The sequence below is a fragment of the Culex pipiens genome, chromosome 2, assembly GCF_016801865.2.
Source record: "Culex pipiens pallens isolate TS chromosome 2, TS_CPP_V2, whole genome shotgun sequence".
NCBI lineage: Eukaryota > Metazoa > Arthropoda > Insecta > Diptera > Culicidae > Culex > Culex pipiens.
Window position 1 is genome coordinate 119894573 of NC_068938.1, and position 23988 is coordinate 119918560.

Genomic DNA, 23988 nt, shown 5'->3' on the forward strand with positions numbered 1-23988 from the left:
ACGGTACACATCAACCATAGCTTTTGCACCCAGATTTCTGTTACAGACATTTTAGTATCTTCAAAACTACGGGAACTATTGATATATTTTTTTATTCATCCCCTGAATTACTGTCTTCGTAGTTATTTACAACAAGGTTTGACTATTTTTACAATCAGATTCTTGCAGGATTGGGTCCGTAAGTTTGACAAATTTGGAATAAGAAGACAACAGCTTCCTTGGATGCTGTGCACCCTTAAAATATAATATAATAAAAATTTCGATTTCGTAACAATTTATAATATTTCTGCCTATGGATTTTAAATTTAGTTTTTTAAAAAGAGAGATGAAAACCTTAAAAATTATTTTGAATGGTCTAAATGTTGAAGAAAATTTAAAATATTTTACATATTTTGGATGGTCAAGATTGTTGAATCTTGCTTTGATATGAAATTCAATAAAATTTAAACTGATAAAACAGAAGCAAATCAGCGAAAACTTTTAAACCTTTTGTAGTTGGATATTAAAAATGCAATCCAATAAATGAGAATACGCATGCCTTACATTTAGTTTTTTTTTATGTAATTAGGAGACTTTTTTTGTCACGTTCACGTCAGTTTATTGAAGAATAATATATAGTAAAGCATAAAAAGTAGTTTCTGTGATTTAAACATAAGATTTTCAGATTTATTTTAACATTTTTCACGTTCCGCGAAATTTGCGTGAAATTGGGTGTTTTGAAATTGAGGTCCCCGTGAAATTTGCTATTTTCGAGCGTGAAAAATCACTAAGCCTAATGTTTATCAAGGATCACTTGTTTACATGAAACAGAAAAGTATAATCTTATGATAAATAAAGTTAAGCCATGCTGATTTAACACTTTTTACAAGAATTTTCTACAAGTCGTGCTATCTTGTCGCACGTCGCTTTTTGACGTTCCGAGAAAAACGCGGTTTTAATGTTTGACCTTGAATAAACAAAAAAAGCACGCAAAGTAAACAATAACAAACTCGTTTTGTTTGGTTGACAAAATAGGTTCACTGAATTCAATTTTAAGGACGATTCTATGATTACTAATATCGTTAAACATAGAAGGTACCTACTTAGTTTTTCTACAATCATTTCAATTTCGATTGAAGAGCGATTGGTCAGTCTTGCCACCGACGTTCCAAAACATTAACGACAAGCAACAAGACGCTTCTGCATTGATGTTGGGGGGAAAATCGATCCACCATCGAAACCGGTTCCTTTCTACCGTCGTTTCGGTGTATGTACGGCAATACGCGTACCCACCGGGTCTCGGACTCGCGGTCTTTTTATGGTCCATAATTTTCCGAACGAAAGAAAAACAGTGATTTATTGCCAGCCAACAAGGCTTAGCCGTGTGTTGTGCTCGTTCGCTTCGTGGTTTGCGAGAAGTATACATTTACGATCGGGCACTGCCATAAACTATATTTTTGATTTTGACCTTGCCGAAATGTGTCAACGGCGGATCGCCTTTCCCACCATGCATGTCCAAAATCCATCTCCTTGAAGGCTTATCGTGTCCTCACCTCCGAGACTTTAATCCTCCGCCACACGGTCATGTACCAAGAGCAAGAGCGTTCACACGGCGAGTCCAGAATGTGTTTATGTTTTTAACATGTTCATATCGTGCACAATTTGGCATGACTCAACTTTTCACACAGCTCCAGACACAAGCTGCTGGCTGGCTGGCTGGATATTTTCGATCCTACTCAACTGCAAACGACAGCTCTTGAAGGTTGTGTTTTCTAGGGTTCTACCCCCTCCCGCAGGGAGTTGGTTCCCGGAGCAGTAGGGTGGCGTGGGCGCGCGCGGGTTGAAAGACACCCCTGATGGACGGGTGTGCGCTTTTCGCCCCCCATCTGAAGTACTTCATTCAGATATTTTCAGTCGGCCACGGGAATCTCGAACGTATGCGCACACACACAGACGGAACTCCACTGACAGGCTGTCAGTTAATGTAGGTTGATTTGGAATATGTCAAAAAAGCGTTTCGTGTCCGCAGTGCGTGATATCGGAGCGCTTGCGAGTCCTTCTTCACCTTCAGTTTGTTTTGTCTTGTCCGACGGCACCTGTGCGGTGAGTTTCAGGTATTACGGGGGAGGGGTGCGGGAAGGTTACAAGAACCGACAGGCCAACATGTTCTGACAGCCATACCCCGGTCGCTGCTTGGATCATAGTTCAGGCGGACCGCACAAGGCTGTGATTGATCCCCCGTTGGCAGGTGATTGATTGTGTAACTTTACAGTGGGATTCACTGTAATTTTTTCGCGCTCAAAAATTCATCAATCGGGCTCAGTCCAGTAAGCGAACCCTATCTTAGTCAGAGCAATGCTAAGCTAATACCGCCTTTCCGGAACATTTTTCTGCAGGGTGTCCTTTGCCCTTGGACGCACGATTGGCTGCGCTGGTAGTGTTATTATTCACTTAAACAATTTCCTTAACAAAACAAAGTGTTGTATTACAAAGAAAATATACAAGCAATTCATGTGCAAATAAACAGTTTTCCACCGCCTGCTACGATCGGGTACCCACCGAACGTTTAGAAAAAGCGAGGGTGAGCCCTGGGGAAAAGAATACACACTAGGATGTAACAAAAATGACTTTTTGGCGGGCATTCAGGGGTTTGTTCCGGTGGGCATACTGAGCCTAAATCCCAAATATGAGCTTGATTGGACGTCACAGGAGCTGGCGCTCCGCCCTTCAATTTTAAATGGGATTTAACCCGTAAAAAAAGATTTTTTCAAAAATGTAACTTTTTGAGGCATTTTGGCACCGATTTTTCGAAAAAATGCCAAACTTTGAAGGTCTGTACCGAGCTCCAGGATGCTCCAAACTTCAATGTTATATACACCAAAAGATGCGCAAGGATCTGGCCTACACGCCAGTGATGTTTTTGGTAAACGCATTCGTGGCCAAAATGCCTCAAAAAGTTACATTTTTGAAAAAATCTTTTTTTACGGGTTAAATCCCATTTAAAATTGAAGGGCGGAGCGCCAGCTCCTGTGACGTCCAATCAAGCTCATATTTGGGATTTAGGCTCAGTATGCCCACCGGAACAAACCCCTGAATGCCCGCCAAAAAGTCATTTTTGTTACACTCTAATACACACACACAGCAGGCCAAGAAAGGCACGAAAGGACTGTTTTCCGATTATAGACCAAGTGGTGTGTACCGTTCGATACGACACGCAACAGCCAGATCCTAGTAGGCGCCCAAGGATGCAGGCAGGCAGGCAGGCAGAATGCCTTTTCTCGCTATTGTGTTCTACATTGAGCATGGCCTGCTGTTGCTGCTTGCCAGACAACAAGAGCTAGGGGTGGCTCAAGAAAATATGCCAGCAGCAAATCGTCGTCGTAAAGTTTGCACAGGCGGCGTACACGCCAGAGGGGGATTTGTGGGTTCGTCGATGCTTTCCGGGATCCCAGCGCTAGGGGTTGAAATCCCGAGCTCGAGCGCGCTCGGGTGTTCTGCAGGCTGTTTGTGAAGAGATTTTAAACGGTTTTTGTTTTTATAGCCAAGTTTGCTCGGGATCGACAAGGGGGAGGATTCCGGACAAGTGCACGAGCCAACAACAGCGGGGTGGTGGCGAATGGGATGAATGAGTGGAAAACATATCAAATAAAAATAAAGGGATGACAAAAACAGTCGGTGGTGGGTGAGAGTGGGTACTTCTGGAGTTGTGATCAGGAAGTGCTCTTGTGGTAAAACGATTTCATTTTGCCGGTGCTCTTGATTCCGTTGGTTTTGGTTGCAGCAAATATTTGTTGAACACATTTTGAATGATTGTTTTTCGTTCTTTTCTCCTTTTTCCCATAGATTCATTGATGGGTTCGGCGTCGGAAGATGAAGATGATGATGAACACATACGGTCAGGGTTAGGTATAGGACCGCTTGGGCCAAATGAAGGACCCCTCGGAGCTTCGGACCTGTCGGTGCAAAGTATGAGTACGGATAGTAAAACGGGCCACGACGATAGTGACCAGGGTTCCCTGGACGGTGACCCGGACTGCCGGGGGGATTCGCAGGCCGAAAACAAAAGTCCCGACGATGGTGGCGGTTCGAAGCGAAGGGGTCCCCGGACAACGATAAAGGCCAAACAGTTAGAAGTGTTGAAGACTGCATTTAGCCAAACGCCGAAACCTACACGGCACATTAGGGAACAGTTAGCGAAAGAAACGGGTCTGCCGATGCGGGTAATACAGGTGAGTTCACAATCAGACTAACTATTAACTACACTTATATTCCCTGAACACAAACGGAGCTCCAAAACTAAACAAATCAAGATTTAAAATATGTTTTTACAAATACATATAACGCAATTATGGAAAAAATATCTCAAGACTCTAATTGATGTAATGCAGACTCCGACTCGCAATACAATCGGCTAAACGAACTCATACAAGTTTATTTTTTATATTGGACAGTGATTAAACCAGGATGTTTGTCATCTGCGTCCTGGGTTCCAACCTGTCTACCAGAACGGTGTCGCGTCGGTACCGTTCCGCCACACGCCGTGGCATCCCACCCGACCCGACCCTGCTACAAGTGTCAAGAGTTCAAAAAATTAACATACGGCCTAACCGCCGCCACCGCCACTTGTCCTGCCTGTGTCTCAGGTTACTCTTCTCCTGGCGGCAACATTTTCTTGTCTCCTCCAGTTCCCACGCGGTCATGGCCTGCTGCTGCTGCTGCGGCTCGCTTTAAGATCTCGAGTTTTTCTCGCCCTCGGCGGGTGTCTTCTTTTCGGGGCATAAAGACATTAAAGAGAGAATCGTGTTAAGGGCAGTAATCTGGAACAAAACGAAGGCCCCGAAAAAAAGGATTTCGGAACGCACACCCCCGCTGTCAACTTGTGGGTTGGTTGATCCCGAAGGACAGACGACGGTGGCGGCAGAGTGGCTGGCTCATCCTAACCGCAACAAGCCGACCGTAAAAATGTGTCAAGAAATGTGTGTGTGTCGTTCTTGGTCGTTGAAGCAGCATAATTTGATTACGTCAGCACAGTCGGGACGACTCGAGAAAGGGAATGTCGTGCTGGCCACTATCATCACCGGAGCAAGACTTTTTCTTTCGGTGGGAATTAAGAAGGTGAAGGATATGGCCAAATAAAAAATAATAGAACTATTAGACTGTGGCCGGCGAGTGACGAATGATGATGACCACTCGTCTTTTGTGTTGTTTGGCGATTCGGGTCTTTTTTTATGGGGTGGCCAGCACACAGAACCATTACCGGGGCAGGCCTTCGGGGGAAAATTACGCCCGCGTCGTTGGACGCGTTGTGAATTATGGCTTTCGGTGTTTTTTCGTTTCCGCAATAGCGGAGCAAATGATTTTTCATAATTCTTACCGATTTGTGGATTTGTGAGGTGAAAAAGATGCCTGAGTTGATGGGAACAACAATCGGGCTTAAGTTTTATTATTCGTATAACTGACTTAAATCGATATTCGTTGTTTTTTTTATTTATTTGCGTTTAAGGACCACCTAACTCAAGAGTCACTCGGGTCCGAATATTCGTTCGTTGTATAACTATAAAGAGTTTGCTGTGCTGGAGTTTTTTTTTTTTGTTATTACCCTCTTATGGAACATGTTGTCAAAGTATCAATGTGTGACTCGTGAACATGAACTTAACCCACTTTTATTCTAAGATGCATTTCAATCGGTGCTGATAAAGCAGGGGTGCCCAAAGTTTTTAAAATGTGGGCCAAATTTATCGCTCACGTGAGATCGCGAGCCAAATGAAAAAAATGTTTTAAAAATAAAATAACATTCATTCAATCTATAAAACTAAAAAAATCATCTATCACTGAAAGTTTTTTAAATTTTAATTTCAAATTGGTCAATCAATTGATTCATTTTTTTTAATCATCAAAACCAAAAAAATGCAAAACGTATCATTCATATGCTTGTACATATTGCAATTTACATGTTTTGGCTGAAGACAATCGTAATAACATAAGAATAAAAAAACTATACTGAAACTCCGATTGCTTGACACTAATTGATGCCAAACGAACGATCTCACTTTTCAATTCGATACCCTATTTACTCAGAGCATACCTTTACTACCAAGCGTTTGGTTTGATAGTAAGTGTGAGTTCCATGTAGAAAGTGACAGATGAGAAAAATAAACTTGTCGTTGATGGTTGATTTTCTAGAAAAAAGTAGTAAATATTATTAGTGTAGCTTAAAGTAACACAACAAACGAAGCTATTTCAACATCTAAGTCAAAATCGACAAAAATGAATATGGGACATTTATGCTTGTACTCACTACTTTGCTTTGAAGTTTGTAAACCGTTAACTGGGGTGATTTGGGACTACAGTTTGAATAAGGACAGCCGTGAATAGGGACCACTGATTTTTTTTAAGAAATAAAAAAACATGTTAAAATTTTGTTATTGTAATATTGCTTTTTCACTTTTAAATTTAATAAATGAGACATTTATACAAATAATCCTCTTTATGGAACGCTATTTCTTAATTCATGTGAAAATGAAATCGTTCTCGAACACTAGTCTTCAAGAATCGTACAAACATCATTACTCAAAATAAAAAAGTTTTGCACGGAGTAACTGAGAACACAGCAAGAAACACTCCAGGGCTAAACGGGTCGACAGGACCCGAGAGCTATATGATTTATGATTTTATTCCTCCAAATCATTAGTGATAAATAGTGGAAAAAGGTCTATATTCCGAATACGCCGCGTGTAGCGTTTCTTCGCCCCGGCACGATGATGTGTCGATAGTTTCTGGCGGAGTTTCGGGTACCTTTACCTGCCTTGAACTTTGACTCCCCTCCCCGAGGATTTGGACCAACAATTATTAGTCGAGTTTTGATAATCGCGCTTAAAACGTGTTTTGAGCAACCGCTCGGGGTTCGATCGCGATTGTTCTCTCTATCTCGATTGTGACACACGTTGCAGGTGATGATACCTGTGGGATGCCAAAGAACTGGTTTGTTCGATTCTGCTACAAAGAAACGACTTCATTTGGGGTGAGGATTCGGGCAAATGTTCCTATTTTGGGCATAGAGATTACGCTGGACTTTGGCTGACAAAATATGTTTACTGTGGGTCTAATATAGCCTATCGGTTTCTTTCTCTTTGGGACAACACAAACCAAAACTAAGTTAACCCAGAAGAGAACCATCTACCCTATCTACGATCACCTGATCAAACTGCTCGATAGCACTTCGAGGGCATGCTTGCTGACGCGATCGCGTGCGTCCGTGCTAGGGTGTGTGTGTGCGTGTGCGTACTCCATAAGTTCTCCCCCCGACATGGACGAAGACAAATTACATGCTAATTGGCGCATAACCCTGTGGCGGTGCTGCCGCTGAGCATGATGGGGCGCTCAATTTCGGGCTGGGTGGTGGTGAGAAATTCCAGTCGCGTTCCGTGCTCTCACCTCACCGGTCAACCCGTCCAAAACCCCGTCAACGACCTTGATGGATGAGCTGGATTTTTTGTTTTCTCGTTGCTTCGTTGTTTTTTCGGGGTTGTTTATCAATGCAACCTAAAACATTGTGACTCGCCAATTATCTCGCGCGCGCGCGCGTTTCCAGTACATCACATCCCGCGAGAAGCCGTTGCGCGAGAGAGATCGTTAGGGTAAAATGCTAACAATGTGCCAGCGGCAAACGAGCTCTCATTGGCCGGCTACTTTACCCTAAATCACCGACCGGGGCATCAGTTTCGCTGGAGTGACACGCACCGCAACGAGGCAATCAACTAGTGTCGTTTTCAATATGATTGATTGCTCACAAATGAGGGGAAGAGTAGAAGGACGTGTGCGCCCGTTTTTTTTCGGGAATTCTACTGTGTGACTCGTGACATGTGCTCGACTCGGCATGGGAGAAGAACGAAATCGCGAATATGTTGTTGGTTTGGCGAGTTTCAACAAAAAAAAACAACATAGCTCATTGTGAGTGTTAATGTGCGTGGTTTTGAGCTGCTGAGTGAGAGAGCAAAGGGCGCAAAAATTAACCGGGACAATGAAGGGCACAGCAAAAAAGAAATCTATAACTGCATGAACGTTAAATGCGGCTAATTTGCAGCATATTTTGTGGGACGCAAATTAGCCAGTTTATATTATTAAAGTGAAATGAGATGAGTTGGTTGCTTTAGTTTAAATGGCTTGTGACATGTGAATAACGTTATTATTTTGGCGTTGATGCCTTTATTTTATTTATCCTGATTGAATTATTAGCACACATTAAATCAATGCTTGAATACTTTCTTACGAGAAGCTCATTTTTTTTTTTTTTTTTTTTTGAATTAAATATACTTTATTGAATCTTTCTTATAATAATTACATTTGGTTTACATAATAAGTGGTCAGCTGTGGCTCTTCAGCTTTAGTTTGCTTTTCGTGATTTAAACACTGTTCATTTTCTTAACTTTAAAAGTATATGATTTATCATTTTTGTAACACTAGGTACAATGAGGAAAAAAAAAATTAAGAAAACATAACCTAACCTAAAACTAACTTAATCTTACCATAAACTAAACCAATCCTTGAATCAAGGGGTATTCAGATATAGCACATTTTTCCCTGAATTTCAAACATTTTTCTTGAATCTTCTGATCCAACATTTTTACTTCTGCTAATTCATGAACCTCACTTGATCTAGTCCAGCCAGGAACATTCAAAACCATTTTGAGTACCTTGTTTTGGACACGCTGGAGCTTCAATTTATGAGTTCTAGCGCAACACTCCCAAACAGGTACTGCATACTCAATAACGGGGTAAATTATTTGTTTGTAAACTGCTAGCTTATTTTTCAAAGATAACTTTGATTTTCTGTTAATTAAAGGATACAAACACCTGATGAGAATGCTGCACTTGTTCAATATTTTATCTACATGCTGTCGAAACAATAGTTTCGAGTCAAGTATGAGACCTAAATATACAACTTCCTTTGACCAGGGTATTGAAACATCATTCATTTTAATCAAAACATCATCCTTTGGGACAAATCGGGCCGATTTGGAAAGTGGAAAAATGATGGTTTGAGTTTTGGCTGCATTTATGCGAATTTTCCAGTCGCCAAAGTATTCGGAAAGAACGTCAAGACCCTTCTGAAGACGGCCGACTAAATATCTGGTTATTTTACCCTTATAAATAACGGCAGTGTCATCAGCAAAAAGTGACAACACACCATTACCAGGAAGAGTAGGCAAATCAGATGTAAAAATATTGTACAGAAGTGGGCCAAGAATACTTCCTTGGGGAACCCCAGCATCAATGTTGAATAATCCAGAAGCAATCCCATTCAGAAAAACCCTGAACGATCTCTCCGAAAGATAGTGCTGGATAATTTTGATAAGATACATTGGAAAACCGTATAAATACAGTTTATGTATCAAACCATCATGCCAAACATTGTCAAAAGCCTTCTCAACATCTAACAAAGCCATAGCAGTTGATTTAGACTCAAGCTTGTTCTGCTTGATGATTTTAGTTACTCTCGTAAGCTGATGAGCAGTATTATGCCCCTTTCGGAAGCCAAACTGCTCATTCAAAATTATATTATTATCGTTGGTAAAATCCAAAAGCCTTGAATAGATGACCTTCTCAAAGAGTTTGGACAGACTACTCAAAAGACTAATGGGACGATAACTTGTTGGCGATGTTGGATCTTTTTGAGGCTTCAAAATTGGTATGACTTTGCCCAGCTTCCAATTGGTGGGGAAGTAAGCAAGTTGCAAACATTTATTGAAAATATTGGCTAGATGTTGAAAGAACTGATCACTCTGTTTTTTCAACACTAGATTAAAAATGTTATCAAAGCCAGGAGCTTTCATATTTTTCATTTGTTTAACTGCAACTTTGACTTCCTCACCAGAAACATGGGAATCTGCAGGAAATTCAAAGGTAGAGTCATTGATTGTTGAAATACTATTGGCAACTGATGTTTCTTTACGGCTGGTCATGGAAGCGCCAAGATTATGTGAACTAACAAAATGAAGCCCAAGTGCATTTGCCTTTTCCTCGGATGTAATCAAAGGAGAATCCTCAACAATAAGAGGAGGAATAGGCTTTGGTTTGTTTTTAAGAACTTTTGATAGTTTCCAAAATGGTTTTGAATAATTCCCAAGCTGGCTTACATGTTTTGAAAATTCTTGATTTCTAATATTGTCAAGTCGGTCTTGTATGATTTTGTTCAAATTGTTAACTGAAATCTTTTTGTCATAGTCCCCAGTCCGTTGATATTGTCTCCTATAAACATTCCTAAGTCTAATCAAGTGTTTAGTATCTACGTCAATATCAGTTACCTTAAAATTAACAGGAACCTCCCGAACGTTGGCAGCCTCTGCTTGGTTGATAGCCTGCTGGATCACCTCCAGCGAACGATCAATATCAGCAGAAGTTTCCGGGTGTTGATCATAGTCGATGTTGCTGTCTACCACTTGCTGAAACTGCTGCCAGTCAACGTTGTGGTAATCTTTCCGGGTTGGTTGCCGCTGCGGAGTAACGGAAGCTCCAACCTCCACAACCACCGGATAGTGATCAGAACTCAACTCTTCAAACACCTCAGGATGAGCCACGTACGAGAAGCTCATTTTCGCTCACTCATAAACAAAAGTGAAATAGCCGCTCTTTGGCTCTTTTTTCAAAAATTTGATGGCAAATCAATTTTAAAGAATGATGTAATACTTTATGTTTTTTATTGGACTTTTATAAATTATTTCATAAAAAAACTAAAAAAAGAGAAAATTTGCTTGACACCAAAGGTCATGGCTGTCTTGACATAGAGTCAAAATTTCTACTCGAATCTAAACGTTCGAATAATTGGATCGCCGAGACCGTGGTGTAGGGGTAAGCGTGATTGCCTCTCACCCAGTCGGCCTGGGTTCGATCCCAGAAGGTCCCGGTGGTACGCCTTCCGTCGGATGGGGAAGTAAATGTTGGCCCCGGTCTAACCTAGAGGTTAGGTCGACAGCTCAGTCCAGGTGTAGGAGTCGTCTCCCTGGGTCCTGCATCGGTGGAGTCGCTGGAAGGCAGTTGGACTCACAATCCAAAGGTCGTCAGTTCGAATCCCAGGGGTGGATGGAAGCTAAGGTGTAAAAAGAGGTTTGCAATTGCCTCAAGCCTTCGGACACTTAGTTTCGAGTAGGCATCTCGAAATCGAGAACGTCAAGGCAATGCTGTACTGAGAATAATTTGATTTGAATTGGAAGGGAAGAGCACCCAAATGCTTATATTATGTTTTGAGAAAATATTCTGTGAACTCTTTTCTATATTCTGATTTTATCGCGCAAGAAGGTATTGCTTATTGCGAGATAAAATCATGTTTCTCCATCGCTGTGAGTGACAGGAGATAATTGCCGCCTAACTGCCCCAGTGTAAAAATCAGCAAGTTCAACTGAAATTCTGCATTGATTTGGCTGTCAACTTGGTTTGTTTTGAATATTTTCCAAAAAGTCAGCTGAAAACTCAAGGCAACCTTTGACAACAGCCAAAAAATTTGTTCTGCGGTTGTCATGCGGCTGTCATGCGACCATTATCTTGCGGTCGTATCACCGCGCGTGAACTCTAATTATTAACGCCCGCAGTAATATATTTATGTTTTCAAAAAATCATGAGCTATTCAGTTGTTTTATGGTAAAATTTTCCACAAAGAAGGACAAATTTGTATTCGAGTAATACTTTAATGTATCTTTACGATCAGTTGTGCAATGAAAAGTTTATTGATTTGTTTAGAAAATCATTGGCCGAGCCACGTAGCCCAGTGGTAACGCTTCCGCCTCGTAAGCGGTAGATCGGGGTTCAAATCCCGGCTCGGACCAACACAACTGGTGATCTTTTCCCTTCTGGAATCGATTGCTTAGTAAAGGGAAGGTAGCGTATCGTCATAAACTGGACCTTATCACAACACCTTAGGGAGGCGACCTATGGAATGTTAACATTAACCTTAACATGTTAACATTAAGTTGAGAATGAAACTGCCACTGAATCCGCTTTGTAAATACCGGCCCCGATACTCTTCAAGGGTGTTCCCCTCAGGAACAGGGCAAGATTTACTTACTTAGAAAATCATTCACTCTTGGTGAAATTTCAAAGAAAATATTGGCATAAATTCTATTTAGAGTCTTTTAATGTACATATATTGATTGAAAAATTGCAATAGACCTCCCAACCAAATATGTCGATTCAGTTCTTACCGTAGGACAATTCTTACATGGCATTTATTTATGAGCATTGAAATATTTGAAATTTTATTTTTAGATTCTTTAACAACTTTAAGATTACAATTTGTTGGAAATTCAATTAATTTTATTTATAAACATAAAAAATAGACTCAAGCTTAAAAAGCGTAATAACAAAATTCATGCCATTTCAATAACAAATACTCACGGTGCTCAAAATACCGTTATTATCAAAAAAAACATGCAAGAGATACCAAGCAGTCTTACGAAGCAGAATTCATTATTATCTCGAATTGCATATTGTTTAAAATGCTGAAATTGTATTGATTTTATAGATTTTCTTAGAAAAAGTCGGAAATAACATTTAAAAATGGCTTTATCTCGAGAACATCATCAGCAAACCTCCTGAAACTTGGCCCAGAGATACTTGACAGTCATTTCAAGCAAAAAACATCATTATCTCTAATTGCATATTCTTTGAAATGCTAAAATTGAAAAGATTGTTTTGGTTTTCTTAGTGAAAATCGGATGTAACATCTTAAAAGGGCTGTATCTCGAAAACTACATCAGCGAATGTTTTCATTTTTTACACAGAGGGGCGCTACAATACAAAAAAATCTTTTTGTATGGAGTGTGACAACCGCTATGAGATTGATCCGATTTCTACAGCCAGAGTTGGCAGGAGCAATGAGACACTTGACGAAAATCAATGCTGATGACTTCTCTACCCTACACAGAAAAAAAGTTAAATTTTGGAATGTTGAAAATTTGGTACAATTTGGTTGAATATTACCTCTTTTTTGAGTAATATTACATAAAATTTGATGAAAATTCATCATTTTCTGGAGTAAAATTAATCATTTTTGTTGAAACAAAATTTGTCACCATTTCCTGTTGATTATTACCATAATTTTTTTTCTGTGTATTTTGTATGGGGAAATCAGATTTTTTGATATCTAGCAATTTTACAAACTTTTTTCTTTTTCAATTTATTTGTTCGGATATTTTTTATCTATCTTCTTTTGATATTTATTCTATGTTCCGCATGTTTCAGCACAACATTACATAACATTGCATCAGGCGTGTACAATCTTGTTTAACATGCTGTAAATTGTTCTTTAATGAAAATTTATATTTTTTGCGATAATTTTACCACGATTTTTGCAAAAGTTTAGACGGCGAGACATATGTTTTCAACATATCTTAGTATTGACGAAAAATCTTAAAAAATCCTTAAACCTTAAAACATATTTGCAACGGCCGTTATAGTTTACTGTTAATTGCACAGCAAATAATGTAGTAATCCAGCTGTGTGTAAAAGGCCTGGGTGTAAAATAAGTTTTGCATTATTTTATGAAATTCTGTGTAATATTACACCCTGAAATATGTAGCCCATCAGTATGGGAAACCTACTTGACCGAAATGTCAAGCTCACATATACGTTTATCCTTTCCATATTTCATCGGTCTGATGGCCGAGCGGGCTAAGGCACCAGTCCTTACTGTAGGTGCTGGGTTTGAGTCCCGTCGATTGCATTTTTTTTTTGTTTTTACAAAAATTGTACATGCAGATGCAGCGTGTAATATTAAGTGCCTTTTTGACGAAGGTGATGTGCATGCTTTTGCATGCGATTTTACCATCGGATTTTTTGCTGTGTGTACAAGATTTCATAATGATTTTTTTTTTAATTTAAAGTGTATTGTCCTCTTTCCGGGAAATAATAAATTGCCCTAATTATCAAATTGTAATTATTTAACTCTTACTTAAATTAAGAATCATATTTAACATAAAAAAATCCAAGATAAACAATAAATTCAACCCTCTAGCATGGTAAAGTTACGACACCTAACCTCCGTTCTCCAAGGTTCGTCGCCTAGTCTCGTCTACGCCGTCACGACATCCCCAGCCATGCTCAGAATTAACGCAACGCGATCGTCGTCTTCGTCGTCGTGTGACAAGCCGTGTGGATCACGTCATTAATCTCATTAAGTGTAAAGTGCGTGTAAGTAGTTATAAAAATGAAATCATAAACGCGCCAAGCAAAGCCGACCCCGACACTTCTCGAACGGGGCCTCCACCACCGTCGGATTTATGGAACTTTCCGCCCTTTTATGATTATATCTCGTTCTGTGGATGTGCATCCCATTTTCATTCAAGCTTTGCCGGTCGCCCGGGGGAGGCTTCCGACACATCAAAAGTTTATTTTTTTTTCTCCCTTCTCTGTATTGAGTAGCAATAAGGTGATATTCACGCGGACATCATGTTATACGTTGCGTGATATCGATCCCCGTCCGAGGTGGAGAGATGGATGTGTTGAACAAAACATACAAAAGCATCAACAGAACATGATGTTCCAACGCCGACGACGTTTAACTGCGATCGTTTGTGTTTATTTTGATGGCTGTCATAAAACCTCTCCACGAATCTCTATAAAAATTATGTTTATGATCGGTATTTTCGGATTTTTGCTACGCTTTTCTCCCGGCAGCTTACCGTAGCTTCCAGAGTAGGAGAAGGATGGATTTATGCTTTAAAATTTTGTCTAGTACTAAAAAAAGCTTTAAACGGTACAAATTTCCTTTATCGATCAAAAAAAAATCCTTCAACAACCACATAAACGTTGTGTTTTCCCCATTGCTCGATACCACGTGCATGCCCTCTCCATAAATCATGAATTCTAAAGTATATGAAAAGTATTCATTCCTCAGAACGAGAAGCAACCAGCCAGCAACGGTTCTCGTTCGTTTCGCGTTCCGGCTAGTTTAGCACGGCAGCAGTGGCAGACAATTTCGTGGTATCAACTCCCACATTTCAAATCTCTGAGAAGCATGTGACTGCATCAGACACGCTCAGGGAGTCCTGCAGGCTGCGGTAAGGAGTTCTACGAACTCCGTAGTACGTTCTGAGATGCTCGTCTACACGCGTCGTAATGATTTGGATGAATTTTTGGAATTGTTCTTAAATTGACGGAGTTCTACAAATTATGCCTGAAATCAGGGATATTTATGAAAATGAAAATTATTGTTTTAGAATTCAAAATTTCAAATTTGACTTGTTTTTGGAATAAACAAAAAACCAAGCGCCATCTGTGGTCCGAATTTGCTGACACAAGTCATTCTCCAGATTCCATGAGCATGGTGTTTTATGCTCTGCCGCGTGCAGTCAATCGACAACGTCAGCAGCAGCAGCAGTACCGTGGAAATGCATCAGTGAACGTTGGCATTGAACCGTGCCCACAGGTCGGGGTTGGGAATGTCGGGAAAAATCATTTCTTTCCAATCGACGGTCGAGCACGTCTGCACGAATCCCGAGGTGAACGGCGGCAGCCTTTGGTTTGTGTTTCAGTGCAGACCGCACCCGGGCCAGGTAACGGTTCGTAACCACAGCGGATTGGGTGCTTTGCCATTTAGAACAGAAATGTAGAGAAGTAAATGGTACTAAGGTACTACTTAAACAAAGTTAATCAGCTTACAAAGTTTGGATTTGGTCTGTAAGTGTATTCAGCTATTTTAACAAAATGTCTTAGTGCATTTCATCAAAAGCCCAATCAATCACCTTTCTTTTGCAACGCGGTGAGCTAAGATTGCTTCAGCCATTCCGGAGATATCATAATTATTTTTTTGGTCCGAAACTTGGTATAAGTATATAATTGTACATAAATTATAAAATGTAATATTTTTTAATCGTTTTATAAATATATTTTTTATTAACTGTTTGTGTAAAAATGTTCGACATGAGACTTCAATTCTCAACATTTCTCAACACATATGTTGCACAGTGGAATTGATTTTGTTGATGATTCGGTTTAAAAAAAATACTTAGGGCAGAAAAAACATTTGCCAACCATTACGAAAAAGTGTATTTCAAAGCAAATCTTATGATTTCTCAGGCAGCAGGCTTGGCCGAATGGTTAAGCTGTCCGCTTAGTAAGCGAAAGATCATGGGTTCGATTTACATCTGCTCCAACCTTCCCTCGGATGGGGAAGTATAATGTCGGTCCCGGCCTTGGATGTTGATGGGCCGGTAAGTCATTCCAAGTGTAGGAGTCGTCTCCACGCTACAAGTACAAACAACACACCAAACCAAGCCTGCTCCGGTGAAATCGCTGGCGGTGGTTGGACTCGCAATCCAAAGGTCGTCAGTTCGAACCCTGGAGTGGAAGGTTCCTTGGAGTAAAAATAGGTTTGGGTGTTCTTCCCATTTAAGGCCTTTGGACTCCTACACGGAGAAAAAAGAGTTCCCAAAATCGTGAACAAGCGTTCATGAAAATGGGAACCACGAACAAAGAGTTCAAATTCCATGGTACGATTTCCTAAAACGTACCATAGGATATGAACACTTTGTTCGTGGTTCCCATTTTCATGAACGCTTTTTCACGATTTTGGGAACTCATTTTCTCCGTGTAGGTTCGAGCAGAAACTTGCAATAGAGACCACAAAAAAACCTGGGGGTCGTTAAAGCGGATGGTCTCTTTTTTAGTATGATTTCTCATCCCGAACATTATGCAATACAATCAGAGAAATATTCACCGTCGGAAACACAAAACGACCAACAACGACGACAAACACCCAAAGAACCCAAGGCCCACGACGGATGAATCCGTCAGCCGAGAAGGAGGAAAACCATTCATTTCGCGATCAAAATGAAAGCTGGCTTCCCAATAATTACATCCTTCGCATCGCATCTTCCAACTACCGTATTGGTCGCTATTACTGCTGGGGCTGGCTCTCCAAGCTCTGCGTCGAAAGATGGAGTGAAGAGGAAGCCCTCAATGGAAAAACTTGCCCCAAGGCAGCACAAATCACCAAGCACCTTTCTGCAGCAAAACTCCGGGACTGAATTGCGAAAGTGGCGGTCGGGGTGGGGGATGAAAGATCACAATTCAAGCACCACTCGTTCATCTCGACTCTGCTCTCCAGCATCCATGCTTTATGCTACGCCGGCAACATTGGTGGCGCGGTGGCTGATGGGTTTCCATCGTCAGCCCAAAGCATGCAGAATCCAGCCAGACTACCCCGAAACAGACAGCAGAACCACATCCCGACGACCGTCGGTGGTTTGAGGCGACCGGAGGGACGGAGGGGACTAACTTGGAGGATGGGCGCGCAATCGCTTACCACAGCCAGCCAACCAGTCAACCAACCAGGTCGCTACTCGGAAACTTTTGGGTTTGGGGGGAGGCAGAGCAGAAGCAACTGAATGATTTTGTATATAATGGAGAAAATGCTGAATGGGGTGCAGTGACAATTACTGGGGGAGTACTTGACATGCAAAGGCAATTTGTTTCAGATTCTGTCTAGTTTTATTGAAGATTTTAAAGTTTTGCTATCAATAGTTTAAAATATTGTTTTTGGGTCAAACTCTACATGAGATTTCAATATGACAAAAAAAAACTATTCAAATATAAAACTTGTGCAACAGTTGACATTTCACCCCACAGCAAAAAGTACGCAGCAACAAAACACTGCATGGAGAAATATTCAAGCGTTGTACGGAAAATTTGTCTGAATCTCGTAGGTACTCTGTGCAGTGTGCAATGGAGGCCAGCAAGATGAGAGAAAAAAAGAATAACAAAATTCTTCGTGGTAGTCGAGATGGGCGGTATTATAGCAAATTGAAATAAAAATAAAGGTGAATTTTCTCTGGAGCTCTGCTGCTGTCGTTTCTGCTGCAACCAGTATTGACCGAGAGAGATCAAATGGCGGGATAATTTCGTTGCCATTTTGCTGGCAAGGAGGCTGAAGAAAATTGGTCCATATTCCACGCAGGTTTACTGAGCTCATTTATCTTTAATCACAATGAATCTTAAGTTTTGCAAAAGCTGATGTAATTTATGATTACAGTGGCCTCGAATAAAGTTGTTGATATTATTCATTTCAATGATCATTGTAGGGCTGAGTTGAACACGAAACCAAACAGGCTCCAAATTTTTCACACATTTTTGTATGGAAAAAGTAACTTTTTAAGCAACGACAGAGTGCTATTATCAAGACCCGCTTGGACCAAGTAACCCTCGTCAGTTACATGATCTCCAAGTATGGAGTTTAAGGAGTTGTTTTTTTTGTTATATATTAAGTTATTTAACGGTCCTCGGTCCCAACCTGGTCACAGCACCTAAAAGGACCTAATAAAAATAAGTTATGAATAAACAAAACAAGAGTGCTATTCTAGCAAGTTTGCCTAATACTGTACAAAAGAAATAAAACAATTCTGGAGTTTTTTTTTTTGAAAAGGTCCAATAAACCAAATTTCCAGTTTTTGCTTTTTGGGTTTTTTTTAAACCGCCTTGAGTCAGGGGAATTAAAAAACACTCAAAAAGCAAAAACTGAGAATTTTGTTTATGGGACCTTTTCGAAAAAAACTTATTAAACAATATTTGATTTGAGATAAACACTATTTCCTGAAAAGTATCAAAATAAAATAAAAAGTTGGCCAAACTCGATGAACTATTTAAGTAAAAAATCATCCCACATGAAATCACTTTAATTTAGCGTTTTAATTCCTCCCAAAGAGTTGAACTCTTGCTAAGATTGCTAATAACAAAAAGAAAGAAAAAAAAACAGGGATAATGTCCCCTAACTGAATAAAAATAAACACAAAAATATTGATATTCGCAATAACAATTTTTACTGATTTCAGATATTAAAAAATAGTTTAACTTTAATATAATATAAGATATGATCCTGATCCGTACAACAAATACTTAAACTTGAGAAATTAAAAAAAAACAACGCAACGGTATGACGGTTCTATATGTACCGAAGCGACACTTAAAATCAACCAGAGTTCAGCGCACCCAGATTATTGTTACAAACATTCTAGTATATTAAAAACTAAGGTAACAATTCAGCTCGAATTTTCTGGAGAAACATTTGAAAGGGACGGTAAGACATTGCTCTTACGGCCTTTCGTCCCATTTAAACGCGTGTTTCGCAAGGTATGATAGATTTGGACTCCCTGAGCACGCTCCAATCGACAGAATTGGATTTTAGTGAATTCCCTGCCAATAAATAAAATTGTAAAATTTGATATTGATATTCATCCCGCAAATTATTGTCTACAATATGACTTATAACAAAATTTGACTGTTTTTGCAATCAGATTTTTGCAGGAGAAGACAACAAATACCTCGGTTGTTGTGAACTCTGTCTTGCAACTTGTAAATTTCACCTAGTATCAGAATCATCCTAACAAAATCTTTTTCGTGATTTCTAAAAATACAATTCCGGCATACATTGTCTATAAAACACATCGCATTTACGATGCATCAACAGTAACGGCGCAATATTCTCAACCAATCACACTGTGCTCATTACCCGCCATTACCTGTTTCAAACCAGTCAAGAAAAAAAAATCAACTTTGAACTCCTCTCAGAGAAAAACCTAAAAAACTCGCACTGCACCGACTGTTGCATCAGTCGTCTTCGGATGAGATCAGTCCGGATGGTTGCGCTTTTTAGCCGCTGCCATGGCAACGGTTGGTCGGTTGGTTCTGCGCTCCACCGGATCGGCCGTCATCATGTTGTCTATCTGAGTTTACCCATCACGTGGACTCACACGGTCGGACAGACAGCCAGTCTCTCACCTATTCGAGTCATTCTGGAGGCCGCCGCGAGTCTTGGCAGATGCAAGAAGACATCATGGCCAGCTTGGACCGCGCACCGCTCATCATCACTTTGCCGAGTTGAGGAGGAATCAAGAAGTCCCATCAGGTCCCAGCAAGCCACGAACACCAGGAGGTGGTCCGACGGAAAATTCGTTACGCCACAAGAAGTGTACGAAACGCGCGCGTTCGACAGTGGCCGCAACTATGTTGTTGGTGCTACAATTTTTCATCCTTCCCGGGGTCGGGCTCGGTCCATGAGGGGGCACTTTCTTAAGGCCGCAGAATGATATTTCAGCTTTAGTCCGTTTTCCACCGCCTCCGCCGAAATCCGGGAGGCAGTACATAAGCAGAGCAAGTCGTCTTTCCTTCTTTGATAGACTGTCGATGAAAGGAAACATCAAAGCAACCACACTGCTGGCATTTTCTCTTCACGTAGAGAACGGTGCTATGACTTTGTGCTTCTCCTCCCACCAGAGAAGACCAGGGAAAAAAGGCTGCTGCGATCGCGTCGGCAAGGTAACCGTGTCCACCCCTATCCTACCGGGCTGCGCGCAGGTTCTCCTGGCCTACTACACAGCAATCGATGGCGTCGTCGTCGCATCCTATCGGCAGTCGCCTGCCGTATTCTTGCCGCGCTAATCATGTTTCGATGACTAAGCGAAACAAGCGCCGTTTGCTTCTCGGGTATCCGAGGCATGTTTGTGTGTGCTTGTATATATTTTGTATACAAACCCATGGACGGAGACCCGCTGTATTATTGCTTTGTTATTGTTTTCGTTCGTTTCATGACGTGTTTTCTTGAAGGAGAACATGGCGCGCCAGCAACATCATCAACACGCGGTGGCCGCAAAAGTACAACGAAATTATGATGCTGTTTTTGATTGTAGCGACGACGTTGGAACTGGTCCAGGGAGAAAGTGACCACAGTTGCAGTGGAGCACTGCTGCTGGCTCATAAACACGAGATCAGCAAAACATCCTTGTTACAAAGTTACTGTTGGGTTTGACCCATGGTTTTTACAGATTTGTTTTAAAATGTGGAAATTATTTCTAAGGACTATTTGATGTCTTAGCGAGCTGACTTTTTTTAGAAATTAATTTTCATCACTAAGACCTTAACTTTTTATTCGAGGTTGTGTTTTATTTATCAACAACACTGTAGAATGGACCAAATACTACCAGAGAAAATAACGACAACTTCTATCGCCGCGATCTACGATATAAATTTAGCTTCTTTTACTATTTTTTGTAATGTTATTAAAATCATCATTTCGACGCTGTTGTGTTATCGACGTGCAACAACGTCGCTTTTTGACGATCAGAGAAAAACGCGTTTCAATGTTTGACCTTGAATAAAAAAAAACTAGAACACGCAATATAAACAAAAACAAACACGTTTTGTTTGGCACACTGTTCAGTGCATTGTCCCGAAGTTTGGTTGCTGGAGGCTCGAGCAATAATAAAAAAAATACATACATCAATTTTCGGGTTATGTCGATAAAGCACGACAAGATTGAAACTTCTCTCGTATGAAGAGTGAAAAAAATGGACGGAGTTTTTTCGGTTTTTATTGAGTATCTCAGGATTGAAATCGGAAGGTCAAAAGGTGAGGCAAAATGGCGTTCTTAACTTACTTTCGCCCAAAAAAGCACGTGTGGCAAGATAGCACGACTGTGACGATTTACTGATGACTGTCAACCAGGAGACCAATAATTGCTTCACAAAGTGACAACAAAACAATGTTATTTTACACGTATTGTACTTCCGTTCTACGCAGAATTGATGCATGTTCAGAAAAGTATAACTGTTAGTTTTCATAAAGGTCCAATAAACATTTTTTTTCTTTGGTTTTTGTATGATTTTGAATACCCCTGACCATTTTCAATGTTTCTACGCATAGTCAAAAAAATTAACTACAGAAAAATGAACTCTAAACACGGGAAATCCAAAATTTGGTATAAACTAAAATTGATAACTGCGTTATAAATTCTTAACTAAAGGATTATTCATTCAAAAATCTTTGAAAGCAGTATTACGGTTACTCATTTTGTAGTGGATTGCATTTAGTTACGGTGCATCTCCAAACCGCATCCAAGAATTTTTACTACCGACACTTCGCCGAACGCGAGAAGAATTATTGCCTCAAAATCCTTGACATATTTTGCGATCGTCGGATTCGCTGACCAACCCCGTACAGAATGTAGGTGATGCTGTCGACGATTCTGTTCTGCCCCGGGAGCGAGCGAATCCCTCCGAATCTTAAAGAGAACCCCATTCGTCGAAGGCTTCCCGTCCCGTCACTTGGAGCAGAATTTTGCATGTCTAATGATGATTTAATGCATGCGCTCTTCCGAGAAAGGAGGCGCGTAAAATTCACATTATTTTGACAACCTATAATAACGATCAATAAATTATGTACTCCCAGGTCCGTTTCCAGCTCGCTCACTCTTTCTTAGTTGGTTTCACTATTGTGGGCTCCTACGCCGCGCCAGTTGGATCTCGGCTACCTTATGGTGGGGTTTTGCGGTACTTTGCGTGTCCCTGCTGGACGAGGTCACTTCCAGCGTGTGCCCATCATCACCTCGGCGATCCCTCGAGCAAAACTAGACCCTCAAACTCTCAGAACAACTATCCGCTCCGATGATAGTTGGAAATCAATATTGGAAAAATTACACGGTACAGCAAAAATTACTATCGGTCGCTACACATTTTGAACGAACGGTCTAAATTTTTTTTTTTTTTTTTGAGGGATAATAGTGTTCATTCGCTCATTGAAACAGTTCATCTCAACTGAGTGTCATAAATCAGTTTAGTACCTGAAGTCGTCAATTTTTATTTTAAAAGGCTAACTTTTTTAAAATGAACTTTGGAGTAAAAAGCTTGGCCATCTTCTGATGCATGCTCTCGAAATTTGTGTGCATTTTCTTCCCTAATCCTCTTACAATTTCTAGACACAGTCCATTTTTTTGTCGTCTAGTGTTTAAAATTCATGCCCTCCAATGTCTAACCGGCGCTGACGCCAAATGAGAGGGAACGAAAAGATAACCCGGTGAGATGATTATCGTTCATGGGTTTTTTCTGTTTATTTTTGTACAATTTATTGATTTATCAAGTCAGCCACGCTAGACGAAGGGGTTAAACCTACAGAGAGGAGCAACATTTGGCGCGAATTTCCCCTCTCGTTTTTGCTGACCACACCATGTGCTCGCGGAAGATAATTCAATAATTATATTGTTTCTTCGGGCAGGCAACAATTGAATGTAGCATTTCTCACAGCAACAAACTAAAAAGGCCCGTCGAAGCAACAACACAAAAAAGTGACGACGACCGCGGAGCTCAACTTGGGTTGGTTTTCGGTGGTTCCACGGCCTTGCTGTGGACGAACCTCCAGGGTATATTCTTCACCTCAGTGGACGCCCAGGGCGAACCACCTCACGGTTGGGGGGAAGATTCGTCGAGCTGCGCGCACCGTGATGTGCTGTGTCTGGCGTGTTGGAAACAGTGACATGTGTCGGTTCCGCCCCTATCAACAGGGTATCGATGTTTGAGGCCGTTTCGCTGGGTCGGAGTCTTTTTTTACCTCGATGTTGTTATTTTGCGTTTCACACACACACACAATCCGTCTGGGTATTCGCTACGCGCGGTATGTTACACTATACAACACACTCCGCATGTCAAAACATGCTGTCGGACGTTTTGAAGGCTGCAGAATTTCACCAAAACGGACATGTGATGGGTGGTGGTGTGTGATCATGTGAATATTTTATAAAATATTTTTTCTCACGTCGTTGTTGGCATGGGCAAAAACATAATGTTTTCACCTCATTTACAACTTGCTTACACTTTGAGTGACTTCAAGTGCTGTAAAGCCGTGCTCTATGATTTGCGAGATATCTTCATTACACAGAAAAAAAAATCATGGTAAAATTTCATCTAAAAAGGGGTACATCTTTTATGTCAGCAAAAATGTGTAGTTTTACCTCTGAAAATGTGCAATTTTACCACTATTCTGGTGTAATGTCGCTTTTTCAGTCTATATTGAGGTAAAATTACATCATAAAAGAGGTAATATTCAACCTTCTAAAATTACACTTTCCAAATTTACACATTTTTTGCTGTGTAGTTAAGGTACGATTCTTCAAAACATATTTTAGTATCGTAAACCGGGGTGGCTTTGATAGCCGGGATGACATTGATAGGTTTAAGATTTCTTTTGGAAAATGCA

The 23988-nt window shown here is 40.6% G+C and overlaps 1 protein-coding gene across 4 annotated transcripts in view; it reads left to right on the forward strand.

Moving 5' to 3' along the window:
• The window catches only part of LOC120424133 (LIM/homeobox protein Lhx5), a 61267-nt gene that overhangs the window by 26455 nt on the left and 10824 nt on the right, over positions 1-23988 (forward strand). For 2 of the 4 annotated variants that reach the window (XM_039588173.2, XM_039588174.2), the window contains exon 4: positions 3823-4208. In XM_039588173.2, the coding sequence (XP_039444107.1) occupies positions 3823-4208 (386 nt within the window). Of the gene's footprint in view, positions 1-2075; positions 2228-2393; positions 2414-3822; positions 4209-23988 lie in introns of those variants that run through there. The other 2 variants (XM_039588175.2, XM_039588177.2) reach the window with 2 other exon arrangements.